The 14434-nt window shown below is 39.2% G+C and overlaps 1 protein-coding gene across 3 annotated transcripts in view; it reads left to right on the top strand.

Moving 5' to 3' along the window:
• Positions 1-14434, top strand: part of LOC126253245 (peptidoglycan-recognition protein SD-like) — a 214415-nt gene that overhangs the window by 174506 nt on the left and 25475 nt on the right. For all 3 annotated transcript variants that reach the window (XM_049954451.1, XM_049954458.1, XM_049954441.1), the window contains exon 4: positions 11244-11350. In XM_049954451.1, coding sequence (XP_049810408.1) covers positions 11244-11350 — 107 coding nt within the window. The remainder of the gene's footprint in view (positions 1-11243; positions 11351-14434) is intronic.

The following is a 14434-nucleotide window of genomic DNA, read 5'->3' on the forward strand; positions in this document are numbered from 1 at the left end:
CATAACCAACATGTGTATTGGAGAATGATCCTAGTGAAAACAGATTAATTCCTTGAGACATAATCGTTTCACTGGTGGGATCATAATGCTACCCATAATATGAGTATACTGGGCAGCATCAAGTCTGCCATCTATCCTGTAAAGCATCCCAAATCCATAGGAGCACATCCAGCCTCAAACTGCCACAAACACCCAGCCACTTCAAAATTACTTATGAAAATGTTTGGGACTGAAACAGACACCAAGTCACCTACACACTCATATTGGACTCTCATTTAGTGTGAGATAATTCACATTGCAATTTGCCAGTCATGATAGATATTTTCCTGGACAGACACTAATTAGTAGAGTTGATCATCATCATGGAGCTTCTCCTTGGCGGCCACATGTTTGCTTTGTAGCACAGCCTCCTGAAGCCAGCTCTGAACAATGTTAGCCAACCCAGGAAATTCAACAGTATATTTCAACTGCATTGTTTAAAAAGTAATTTTGCCATGATCTGTTCACAAGTTCATTATCCTGGACTGACATTGTTACATGCCAATGCCTAGTCCCTTCATGCCTACTAGATTCTCCAGTATCACACTATCATTTAATCTGTCTTTCCAAAGGGCTCTCAGGAATGCCAGACCATCTCTCTGCCCCCAATGCCATCAAATTCCCTTCTTCCAAAAGAGCAATAACTTGGTCACCAACAGCCTGTTGACAATGAGTCATGGCTCATGAATAAAATGGTTGGACTCAAATGGAAGTTCAGGTATCTGACCTTAAATCACTTACTATTATTGGCTATTATAGAATGAATCAGGTGATAACAGACATAACTCACTCCTCATACAACGCATGTTGTCATGGCTGGTATCTGTGTTCTTTATTAGTTTCGTTTTATGGACATTAGGCTATGGTCCAGCGCATATTTCTGAGCCTTATAATGCTGGATACATCATCGCAGGCTATAACGACTCCGATAGTAGTTTCAAACCTAAATAAGCCCATTAAGCTAAAGAGTTTGTATCTAACCACAGGATGGTCAGGTCATAATATCATCACCTACAATCACTGACTTATGCTGCTATGTGTTATGGAGCTTTTCTAATTTCAGTCCCTCTTCTTTCCTATTAGGAGACAAAACATCACACATAGAAATATGTCATGTACCATGGTCTAACGCTCATAAAACAAAATTTGCTGAGAATGCATAACTCACTGTGTTAGATGGTCAGTAAATGCAGCAGAATACAGCCACTACATTTGCTGATAATATTCAACATGATAAATTACTCCATATTTACTGTATGTTTTCGTTGAGGTAAAGTGACCCAATAGGGAAGTTAAGCAGTATAGTCTCTCTAAATGTATACATGTAGGTTTCATTTACTGTACCTTAGTTTTTTTTAAAAAATCAGGGTCAACAGTCATCATGTTTGAGTGCTACACTAGTTTCACCTGGAGAGATACTGACCAGGGTGATGTAGGTTCAAATCTCTGCATTTACTGTTTTTAAAATTTTTCATGCGTGTAATTAAAAGTATTTAATAAAACTGAAGATTAACTTTACTTTGTGCAATAATTACATGATAATTTCATAATATATCTCAATCTACATCTATACGGATACTCTACAAATCACACTTAAGTGCCTGGCACAGGGTTCTTGAAACCACTTTTAATTCTCTATTATTCTAATCTCAAACACCACAGGGAAAAAATGAACACCTATATTTTTCCATGCAAGCTCTGATTTCCCATTATTTTATTATTACGATCATTTCTCCCTGTGTAGGTCAGAGTTAAAAAATATTTTCACATTCAGAGGAGAATGATGGTGATTGAAATTTCATGAGCAGATTCCACTGCAGCAAAAAAGTCTTTGTTTTAATTATGTCCGCCCCAAATCCTGTATCATGTCAGTGACACTCTCTCCCTATTTCTTGATAATACAAAATGTGCTCCCCTTCTTGGAACTTTTAATGATCTCACACTGTGCAGCAGTACTCCAAAAGAGAACAGACAAGCATAGTAGTGCAGGTAGTCCCTTTAGTAGATCTTCTAAGTATTCTGCCAATAAAACGCAGTCTTTGGTTCATCTTCCCCACAACATTTTCTCTGTGTTCTTTCCAATTTAAGTTATTCACAATTCTAATTCCTAGGCATTTTGTTGAATTTACAGCCTTCAGATTTGATTGATTTATTGTGTAACTGAAGTTCAATGGACTCCTTTTAGCACTCACATGGATGACCTCACACTTCTCATTATTTTGGGTCAATTGACACTTTTGGCACCATACAGATATATTTTCTGAATTATTTTGCAATTTGTTTTGAACTTTTGATGACTTTACTAGATGGTAAACAATAGCATCATCTGCAAACAATCTAAAACAGCTGCTCAGATTGTCTCCTAAAACAGGTAAGAATAATACAATATGTGGTTATAAATAATCATGATTCATATTATTTCATGTTATCATTCAGACAGTCTCTTACCATTAACTAATTTTACACAGACATGTTTTCATGGATATAATTAAAGTTTCTTTTCTGGCAAATATTTCGCAAAAGAAGTGCGCATGTGCCAAAGTGTCTTTTATTAAGTATGCGTATTGCAGAAGATTTTTATGAGTTCTGAATGCTTTTATGACATTTATCTCCTGAATCATTGTCAAGACAATGTTCAGGAAGAAATTGCCTGAATGATAATACAAAACAATATGCAATACAATTATCTATTTTTTCGAAAACTAACACCTAGTTACCTGAACCGTTTCACAAGAACTATTTCTCCATTGTCCCCCGTCAATGTGTTACAGCACATTGAACTCAGTAAGTCCTCAGGTTTAGCCTCCCCTTGGCAGAATTCAGTTTTGTATTCATAATAAAACTTAGGTGTTTGTGCTGCTACTGTTGTGTAGCCTGAGTAACAAGCTTTTGATAATCTTCGCCCTTCTACTAGACTGTGGTAGAATTAAGTTGTTTTATTGTTATTATTATTATTATTATTTGCTGAAGCCAGAGCCATCCCATATCAGTAGGATAATGGCAAATGTTGGCACCAGTTTTATCATGCTTGCCGCTACAAGCGATCCTCATTGATTCACAGCCCACAAACCATTACACCTGCTGTCAAAAATTAATTGCACTTCATCAGAATAGAGGAATGTTTTCCATATAGTGCTGGTCTCTTCTAGCAAGGAAGAAAAATAAAAATCAATGGTTGCAACTTAACAAGAAATCAAACCTCTCCCTTTAACACAGAAAGCTCACAGGCTGACCATTCAGATGCAATGGCAACCAACAAAAATTTCCCTTTAAACAGTCTCTGTGGTGTACTTACACAGTATAACAGCGTATTTTGTTTGCAGAAAAGCTTTTATGTATTCTTGGACTAGGCCTACAATACAGAGAGGACCAGTCTTGTGTAATACTGCAAGTAATAATTCTTGTTCCACGTGTCGCCAACATATTCCAGAAAAATTACATTTTACATTTAATTCTTGTCAGAACTGAACTCACTTTTGAGCCTGGTTGTGAATTTCTGTTGCTATTTTTTCTGTTGTCAAGTATACACACAAGTGTACTCACAAATGTGCAAAATGACAAAATAAGTAATCCTTTCCAGACATTAGCTACACTATTAGCTGTGGACAGCTCACCATCTCCTGCTACAGACAAACAAACTTAACACACAGAGTGCCATGACCATAACATTATGTTGTTCTCAACTATGCAAAGAATGCCATGTGCATAATATTATGGGTGCAACATCTTAATGAGACTGCCACACCCATAATGTATGTCTGTGTGTATGAATCATGTCGCAGCATGCCTCAGTCCACCAGGGGACCAGGACATGGTGCATTAAAGAAGAAGTGCAAAGTGTGGAACATTCTGCAGTGGTAAGGATAACATTCATAAGGTATTCTACCTTGTCATCACAGCTGTGGAAATGTTATTCATCAGAGATCACCAGAGAGGGAGTAAAGCTTCTAGTCAGCCTTAGAAAGTTGCCAATTGGGTAGGAGTCAGCAAACAGATAGGGTACAGGAAATAGTCGCTCGAGTACATGTCAGAGAGAATGGACCACTCGAGATGACAGACAAGCTGGGCAATGCAGTAGAAGAGGTCCAAATGGGAATAGGTGCATGTGGAGTCTGAAAGGAACAGGGGTGCTTCAGTATTAAGACATCTGAGGTTCCTTCCTTTTGTCCTTTTCAGCTTGCTGGTTGTGTAGCAAGTGATTTTGCTGTCGGGGTCGAAGATTTGGTGGTTTGTTCTGCAGTGGTAGAAGGAGATGGAGATGCTACTGTGATACTGGGTGATTTCATAATTGAACTGGAAGTCAGAAGCCTGGGTGGCTATGTCCTCCATAGAGTGGTGAGGCATAGCAAGAATGGTACTACAAGTGCTGCACACTAAAATGCAGGGCTTTCGACTAGCCATGAACTTGCTAGCGTTCGGAGAGGGTACGTTTTCCTTCACCTGGATCTCCTACAAGGCCCACTCATTGAAATACACAGGACACTCATAGGATGAGGCAGCATGGTTGTCATTAACACTGATGCAGCAGGTAGAAGGAGACAAGCAATCACCCTCATGAGCATCTCTACCATAAGTAATACATTTGGCCTTGTTTTAACAGGACATGCAGGTGTGGTTATAACCGTTGACACTAGTAGCAACACATTGGGTTTGGAATGTATGTTCAGACCGTGATGACTTCATAGGCTGCCTTAATCTTTGATGGAAGATCAAATGTGAGAAAAAGAATGTGTTTAGGCACTAAGTTTGCATCAACATTTTCCATTACCTGATGGACCGCAGTGATGTCCAGATCAGAGGGATAATGTTGGATTTCCCCCTCAGTCACCAGACCATCAAGAGGCTAAGTGTAAATAACACCATGCAGATTATTCAGCATATGATGGGCCACCGCAGGAACAGGATACCTGTGGAGCGAAGCAGTTCTTGGGCTTGAAAATCACAATTGGTCTCCAGAAGCAAAGACCCCATTACATAAGTGAGACTGGGGTTACACTGAGCCTGGATTTGCAACACCTTTCTGAATAATGAATGGATTAACTGTAGCAAAAGACTGATTTCCTTCAGTACATGACACTAAGAGGAACCAAACTGCAGTTGAGAGAGTTGTTGAATCTTTAGTCTCATTTCATTTATGTTTAGTAAACTTAGACTGAGATGAAGGTAACTGGCTCATTGCAAAAAAAAATTCACCATGCTTGCTAGTGTGTCCAGTGGCATGATCCTTTCGACTGGGGACTGACTCAGAGGGGGGGCTCACCCGGTGTAGGTGATTGTTCACACCTCAGGCCACACACCCCAAACTCCAGACAGAAGGACGAATTGGCAATTGGAAAAGGAACAGTTCAGGCAATCATCGCTCTCTGGAACTGGCCTGTACCAGGGGGTACGTGTGAACCATACCTGCTGACCCAGGACTGTGACTTACACATTATCCAGTCACCTGCTTCACATCAAACACATGGGCCAGCCTTCAGGAGCACACAGGGAGGAAGAAGAAACAAAGACACACCTCAAATGCTGAAGCAGAGGAAGGGAAGGAGATAGAGAATGAAGAAAGGAGGGAAAAAACAGGAGAGGGACTGTTCCGATCTGTGCTACTGAAACTTCAGAATTCATTCCTGAAAATACCTAAGACATGTTCCCCAAGGGAGAGGAAAAAGGAATAACAGCAGGATAGACATGCAGCATAGAAAGGGAAGAGGTGCTGCAAATGCTGGGGTCCCAAGGTAGCCAAGCACAAACTCAATGATTTGTCAGCTGCTATTGTATCACAGTGGGTCTTTTCCACCCCTTAAGGCCTTGATCTGAACATACTTGTCTAGGCATATTGAACGATGCTTTTGAATTCTTTTCATTTGTGCTCCACATATTTGTCCCCATTATCAAATATTTAATGTTGACTGCTCAGATACTGTGCAATTTGTATACTGTTACTCTTGCTAAGAAAAAATATTTTCTTACATGACTAAACTTTCTTTGCAATACACTTAGTCATAGATATTACCAAAGCCTTTTGATCACCAATACCGTTCTCTACATTAAATGATTCAAGAAGTTCAGATCTGTGCATGTAAGATGTTATCTTCATGATTTGCTTATCTGTCTGCTCAAAGTAACATTCAAACAAGATATTCAGAATAATATCATGTGAATCCCTGTCTCTGGCACCAGTTCTGTTTAACACAACACTCCCAATCTATACCTGGCAAAACTGAGTTAATTTCTTATTACAACAGAATGATCAGGAAACTTATTCATGAAATTTTACAAGTTCTCTTCCAAAGAACTCTACCACTACAGCTCCTGATGCAGGTGGTCTGTGAAAGCACCCGATTTTTGACCCACCTTTGATGCTTAACTTCACCTAGATTAATTATCATTCATGATCTTTGATAACCTCACTAGATGTTATCAAATTCTTACTGCAGTAAGTATGCCACCACCACTGGTGACTAACCGATCCTTATGATAAATATTCCTAACTGAACTTGGGGTTTTGTTGCTATTCACTTCTGGTTACAACCTACTTTCTGTTCCTAATACTCTCTGGGCATTATAACTTTCAATAAGTGATACTAGTTCTAGGATGGTACCATGGATGATCCTGCAATTTACTAATATCATATTGACCTTTCTTATTTGCAAACTGTGGGAACAAGCATTCTCTGAGAATAATGTGGCTGACATATCTTTGATTTCATCTCTGATCCCAAGGGGGTTTCCTCTGAACTAAAAGACCCTCATGTGCATGCCACATGTACTCCACTACCCTAGTACCCACTTCCCACATATAGCGCATGCTTGACCTATTAAAAGGAACCCTACAACTCTCCACTCAACTGTGGAGATAAAGAAATTCTCATCACAGAATTGTCTGAGGCTCTGGTTTATACCTTCCACTCTGCTCCAAACCAGAGGACCATAATTGACCCGGCTACGATGTAAATAGTAAGCTAAACCTACACCCTGCATGTGATGCTAGCTGTCTTCATCAAATCAGCCAGCCAGCTGTAGGAATTGAGAATGGCCTAAGATCTCAAGCAGCAGGCGTCATCTGTGCTGACATGAGCCATGATTTGTAGCTGGCTGCAACCAGTATGCTTGATAGTGCTGGCAGAGTCTTCTCCATGTCGTGGATGAGACACTACCCACCCCCCCTCCCCCCCCATGTGAAAATTGTATTTCATGGTATTTTCCTACTCCATATTTACACTTCCTGACAAGAAAGTGAAGCATCCAGAAGTCAAGGAGGAAACAAAAATAAACTTCAAGTGTTAAGAGGTATGTGATGTTATTTCAATGATGAGAAAATCAAGTCAAATTCACAAAGGACTTCGCAGTGTGAGTTCACTTAACAGTATGATGCACCTCCTGTGGTCTGGATGTGTACACTGATGTAGTAGGAAAATGCATATCATAAAGCTGCTGTATCCACATCTGAGGTAGGCTGGCTGACAATTGTTGTAACTGGTACTTTATATCCCATGCCATGTGTGGATCGGCATTGTCCTGTTGACCCCCAACCCCTGCCCCCAAGGGGGCTCTAACTAAAAACACCAACCAAAGTCTTTGGTCTTAGGTGAAATCAGTAAGGAGTTCAAAACAATCTATTCAACCAGTCAGCAACCATTGAAATGGAAAATGGCAGAGAGAAGCCCAAAATACTGAATTTGGTCTTCCAAAATTGTTTCACCATGGAAGATCATCATATCAACTTCGAAATGGTAAATATTGAGAGAACTGATCCTGGAATAGAAAAACAACTACATTCGCTTTGTAGTGGAACGATGCCAGGTCCAGATGAGATACCTGTAAGATACTACAGATATTATGCAAAAAACTTGCTCCCTTCTGGCAGCAATTTATCATAGGTTGCTGGAGCAACAAGGATACTTAATGACTGACGGAAAGCATGGTACATTCCCGTTTTCAAGAAGGGTCATGGCAGAGATGCACATAATTATATGCCTATATTGTTCATGCCAATCTATTGTAGAATTAGGGAACATGTTTTATGCTCATGTATTGTGATATTTTTGTAAATAAAAATCATCATGGATTCTGCAAACAAAGTTGTTGCAAAATTCAGTTCACTTGGATCAGATTTGCAACTCAATTTAAGACTTTCTTCAGAAAGAACTCAACATGTTGCTCTTAACAGAATAAAATCATCAGATATAATTTTGTGTGTGTGTGTGTGTGTGTGTGTGTGTGTGTGTGTGTGTGTTGATTGCAAGACGGACAATCTCATGAGAGCTTTTATTAATTTTAGACTGTTGCACCCAGCTACATGTTGGACTTCAGTAATTTTAGTGGGAAGTCAGTGTGAGACTTGTAGTTTGAAGTGGTGCTTGTGGAACTTCCTAACAGATTTCTTGGGAAAAGCGCATCTGATTTATCTTGAATTAGATGATAACTTTCACTGATATTCAAAGCCTCAATCAGACTGAGAGTTTCCAAGGATAAACTGCAAATTATACTTTTTAATTTTTTTATGTTTATGGGTGAAGCAATAAAACTTCAGTTACAAAAAGCTTAACCAACTGTGCATGTGTACCTAATTTCTAATGTTGCAGTTCCTGCCAGCATTTATTTTTAAAAATATTTTGGGTACTTTGTGACAGGTGAGAATTGGCATCCTTAGACATAAAACACGGTTTCACTATTCATTCCAACCACATACTACAGAGACCCATTGAACTGTATTGTGCTAGGTTGTGTGTAGATGATATTTTTGTGCATGAGCTGATTTACAGAAGAAAGGTGAACTGACTGACTATAATTTTGGCAAGTTTTACCATACATTTATTCATCACCCACCACAGTGTAAGCAAAAAGGTCCATCTTACAGCGATGCTGTGGCCCTTCCTCCATAACATTAACACCTATTCTGAAATTCACTTCATCTGGTCATTCTCAACTCAATGAGACACCTTTCTAGATGCTGAACTCCACCTCTCAGGTGACTCCATAAATACACCCATACAATCAGGTACACCAACAACCAACAGTATCTCCACTTTGACAGATGTCACCCTTTTCATGTCGAAAAGTCTTTTCTGCACAGTCTCAACAGCAGTGGCTGTTGCATCTGCAATGGACAGCAGGAGCTGGCGAAATATACCAATAACCTTACCAGAGTCTTTATTCACAGTCAATATACTGTCCAGCTGATTTACAAACAGATCTCCCATGCAATCTCCTCCTCTGACACCAATAAACCTGATAACCAGCAATCCTCTAATTACTCAATACCATCCAGGCCTTGAAAAACTCAACTACATCCTCCACCAGTCCTTTGACTAATTCTCGTTGTGCCCTACCCAAAATACTACCCATATTATAGAAGGTAGTGTTGCACCACTAATTCAGCTTACAGAATATCCTTGTCCATACCTACTCCACCCCTGTTCCAAATCCTGCACCCCATGGGTCATTCTTGTGTGGTTGATCCTGGTGGAAGACCAGTCCCATACATCTGCCCACCACCTCCTATCACAGTCCTGAAAGAAAGGAGTGCTAGTTCTGCAAGGTTCGCAGGAGAGCTTCTGTAAAATTTGGAAGGTAGGAGACAAGGTACTGTCAGAAGCAAAGCTGTGAGGACAGGGCATGAGTCATGCTTGGGTAGCTCAGATGGTAGAGCACTTGCCTGCGAAAGGCAAAGGACCCGAGTTCGAGTCTCGGTCCGGCACACAGTTTTAATCTGCCAGGAAGTTTCAAGTAACCAACTGTCCACTCGCATGAATGGCACTGCCAAATTGTGGAAAACCACAAACTTCACCATCCAGTTGCTGAACATGCTGTGCACCATAATGCTAATGACTTCAGCAGTTACGTCACTACATGGGCCATTTGGATACTCCCTTCCAGCACAAGTTTCTCTGAACTACAAAAGCTGGAATTTTCTCTCCATCATATACTGCACTCTTGCATCCCCCTGGCGTCAATCTCCACTAAATTGTTTTCCACAGCCTCACCTTATTTTTACCCTCTTCTCTTCTGCCCACACCACTCTTCCCCCATTCAGATCATGTAATGGCTTCTCGCACTACTCTTCCTCCTCCCCCCACCCCATGGCAGCACATTCTCTCTCTCTCCTCCCCCCCCCTCCCACTTTTGTCCATTCCTCTCTCCTTTTTTCTACCCCCTCCCTTACTCTCTCAAATCCCTGTCTCCCTCTTCATCATTACCTTCCCCTCTTTTCCTCCCCTCCCTTCCCCCCTTGCCCTCTCTCTAACCCTTATATGTTCTACCCTCTGAACCGCTTGGGTTTTGTTGTGCAACTGATAAGTCATCTGATGAAAGACTTGCCTCACACTACCCTGCCACCACCTCCTTGCCTTGCGCTCCCTTCTCTAACCCTCCCCAACTCCATCTACCCAGTAAACCAATCTCGATAACTCATATTCAATAATCGTCTCACTGCCATGACAAGTGTGTGCTTTTGGCTGTCTGTGTGGTTGTGTGTGTGAAAATGTGTACTCCTACTAGAAAAAGTGCAATAGCTCAAAAGCTTAGTGTTAATGGTTTGTTATGTGTTTCTGTGTGCAATATGCCTATCCTCTATAGGTAAGTGGTTGCCTTTCCCTTATTTTACGTATTTTTCCACCCATGAATTTCCATTATTGTGAAACATAATAAACCCATTAATTAGTCTCACTTTTATTTACCATGTGTGTTACGGTACACTTTGTAATTTAACTTAGCAAATAAATTAAGACACTGCACATTGGGGCATATTTCCTGCAATACCTCTTATCCTGAACATTCCTTGAAACAGACTGTAATATCTATTTTTGTGCACTACTCAAGATTCAGCATTGTTACCTAATAGCAGGATAATCAGTAACTTAAAAGATAAATATTGACAGCACTTCTTCGCTTTAAGGGAATTGGAGTCATTTCAGAGGAGTGGTGGTGAAAATAAATATTAACTCTTAGTTAAATGTCTTTGTTTAGCCCCCAGTTACCAGTACTTAGTACACTTTTGTTATTTTACCATAAACCATAGTTTAATTTCTTTCTCTCATATTCAACTAAAATTACTTTAATTTAGGACTGATTTGTTTTTAACACAGGTTTCATTGTCATCATTAAATTCACTAGTTCATTAAACACTTCATAAGCCCCAGTAAGCATAATAAAATTTTCCTTTCGCATTATTTATGATTAAACGTTATTGACATTTCTTGTGGTTACAGCTTTCTTGTTGGAGGAGATGGGTTCACTTATGAAGGTCGTGGCTGGGAAGCTGAGAATGCCATTGCACCACATTTTGATCCCACGTCTCTGGGAATTGCCTTTATTGGTGAGCCGTTTGTTAACACAACTTAAGAGCATATGTAAATTAATTACAGTGTGAAACACCTCTTAAATTTTATGTGTGAAGTAGAAATTTTATAGCAGCAAATGTTACATCTCCTTGACAGAGAGATATTTGGTCATTTGATGAAGAACAATGGAAGGATATAATGTAGGGAGATAAGATATTCACGATTCGAACATTTAGCCCTCAAGATGTTCATAGGAAGTTGGCTTGGAAATCTGAGACAATGAATGATAACTGCATTTTTTAAACAAGAAGTTATATTCTTTATTTGTAAATTATTATTTTATTTATGCCAGTACAAAGTGCCAAGCAAAATATTTTCATAAGAGGTTCACAATACTCTATCTTCTTTAAAGTATATAGTACAAGTTTTATGTAAGTAACACAGAGATAATGGAACCTCCCGAATGGATGGCATTATTAAAAGAATGACACTGGAAACAGCATCATTCAGTAACCACAGTTTTAAACGGCTTAACTACAACTCTGTGACAACACTGAAAACGCTTCCAAATTAGATGCTGGTATACTTTAGAGACTCTTAACACCACCAGTACAGAGTTAAGCATAAATGCATTAATGTCAGGGTATTGATCCAATATAATTTTGTGACTAATATAACACTGGAAAGTCCAATCATTAACTGTGTAATTGAGCAGTTGACAGGCACATAAATTTGATTTCAAGCTTGTTTATGTGCTTGTCACCTGCTCACTGCATCAACTACACAGTGAAAATAGCATTATTTACAATTCTGTCATTTGAAATCAAGAATAAAAAAACTGCTGATTCTCAAAGACATACTGAACCAAATCCTTCCACAAAAACAGCAATATGGAGAAATCTTTTCAAGTAAAATATTTTCATTAAGTAAACTCATCAGAGTTATGAGAAAAAAAATTAGAACCAAGTTTTCACTGTGGAATGTAAATTATAAAGAGATTAACACCTATTAAATAACTCTACAAAGCTTCCAAAATTAAGTAAAATGTTAAACATATCATGATTTCCTTACCATTGAATGGGTTCTGTTGAATATTTGGCAGTTCATAACATGTTTACAATCTTTTACAAAAACACACACTTCATATTAAAGGCTTGGCATGAGTCTCTTACAGCATATGAAAATAAGGTTTGTTTTCAGCACATATACAAAGTTCCTATGTAGATCATGCTAGATGATGTACTTAATCTGTAGTTCATCACCCATATCACATACAATGTTAACAAATGACACTAAAGCATACTAAGACTTCACTTCAATCTGAAGTTGCATCTAACTCTCGATTATCAAACAAGAAATTCAAACTGTTTATAACATCAGTTTTACATTCTGTGTAATTCTGTAATTGGATCTTTTCTTTTATCAGAAGAGCTCTCAATACAGAAACTGGTCATTTTTTGTGCATATTTTACAGTCACAACACTTTTTGTCAAATGGTTAGAAAACTATTTTAATCTAACAACGGAGTATGAAAATATTTTATTTCATCTGCTGAAAGATTCTCTACTTGCATCTCTTTGGATGTTTCTTTTATGTTTATTGAATTTTCTTCTAGTGTCAAATACATGCAACAGTCACTGACCACAATAAAAGTATTCATGGATCTATCGTCAGCATACCCATAGCTCAGTCTTACCATTGGTTTATGAAAAAGATACCTCAGAAATTTCCTATTCTTTCAAATATCAATGTTTAGTTCAAAAGATCAATTCCAGCTCTCAGTTTAGTATGCAAAATAGCTCCAAAAATAACATCCACTTTTTGTCCTATTAATGCAAAGTAATGAATGACCTGCCATGAAATGTTACAAGATTTAGTTTTAATTCAAGCTCAGTTAGCTGCAATTGTCAATCACATGCCAGGTATTAACTCATTCATTTTAATGCCCTTGTAGAGGTCCGAAACATTGCCGAATTCAATAGCATCCTTCACCACCATCCTTCCATTTTAAAGAAGACAACAAAATAACACCATGTGAGCTACTAAGCATGTGTGTCTGACTCAGCTAGAGTCTGACAAAATACACACATTTCTATGTCTGCCATTTACAACTCTTTCTTTGTCGCTATTTTTGTTGTAATTTTTTGTTCTGCTCGTATGCATTCCTTCCCATCCAGTGAAGACCAAAATCTCGTGTTGTCCCTAAATCCTACATGCACATTGTAGTCACATTAATGTGACCACTGCCTAAGTCCAGCATCATCATGCAATAACCACTCACCGATGGTGATGGGCAGCACTAGGAGTGGATGGTATATAAAGTGCAGCTGGGAGATGTGGAAAACAGTGCAGTCATTGTCATGATGCAGAAACATTGTGATTTATCTGAGATCCAAAAGGGCATGATCTTTGGCTTTCACTCCAAGGGTAGAAGCATTTCTCAAATGGCTATGTTTGTAAACAGTTTGCATGCTGTTAAAGTATACCTACATGGCAAAATGGCATTATCCAAAACTAGCACTGAGGCAACAGTGGTGCACCACGTGCCATAGATGACGGGGGGAAAGTCACAGAGATGTGTATGGGTAAATAGACATACAACTGCTGAGCAACTGACTACCCAGATGAATCAAGGGGCTATCGAGAGTCTCTTCAATGATCGTTCACCAAACACTGGTGATACGGGACTGTGAAGCAGGTGCCTGGTTCATGCACCTATGCTGCAGCTGTTCATTTGTGACAAAGGCTCGAATTTGCACACTAGTATCACAACTGGACATTCACTGAGTGCCAACAGATGGACTTTTCAGATCAGTCATATATTATGCTTCATCAGACAGAAGGCTTTTGGTGTGTACAGCCCTGCGCCAGTCATTGGAAGTGTCCGAGCTGGAGGAGAGTGTGTTATTGTCTGATGAATGTTTTCAAGCCATTCCCTGGGTGGTCGCACAATCGATCAATACAAGTATGTATTTATCCTTGGGGACCATGTCTTTTTCCTCAGCATCATGGCATCTCAGTATGATGGCCACCAAACTGGATTTAAACACAACTGAGATTCTGTGGGACCACCTCAATCAGGCTGTTCACTCTGTGGTTCCTCAAGTGTGCTGGCCATA

This window comes from Schistocerca nitens, chromosome 1 (assembly GCF_023898315.1).
Source record: "Schistocerca nitens isolate TAMUIC-IGC-003100 chromosome 1, iqSchNite1.1, whole genome shotgun sequence".
NCBI classification, from domain to species: Eukaryota; Metazoa; Arthropoda; class Insecta; order Orthoptera; family Acrididae; genus Schistocerca; species Schistocerca nitens.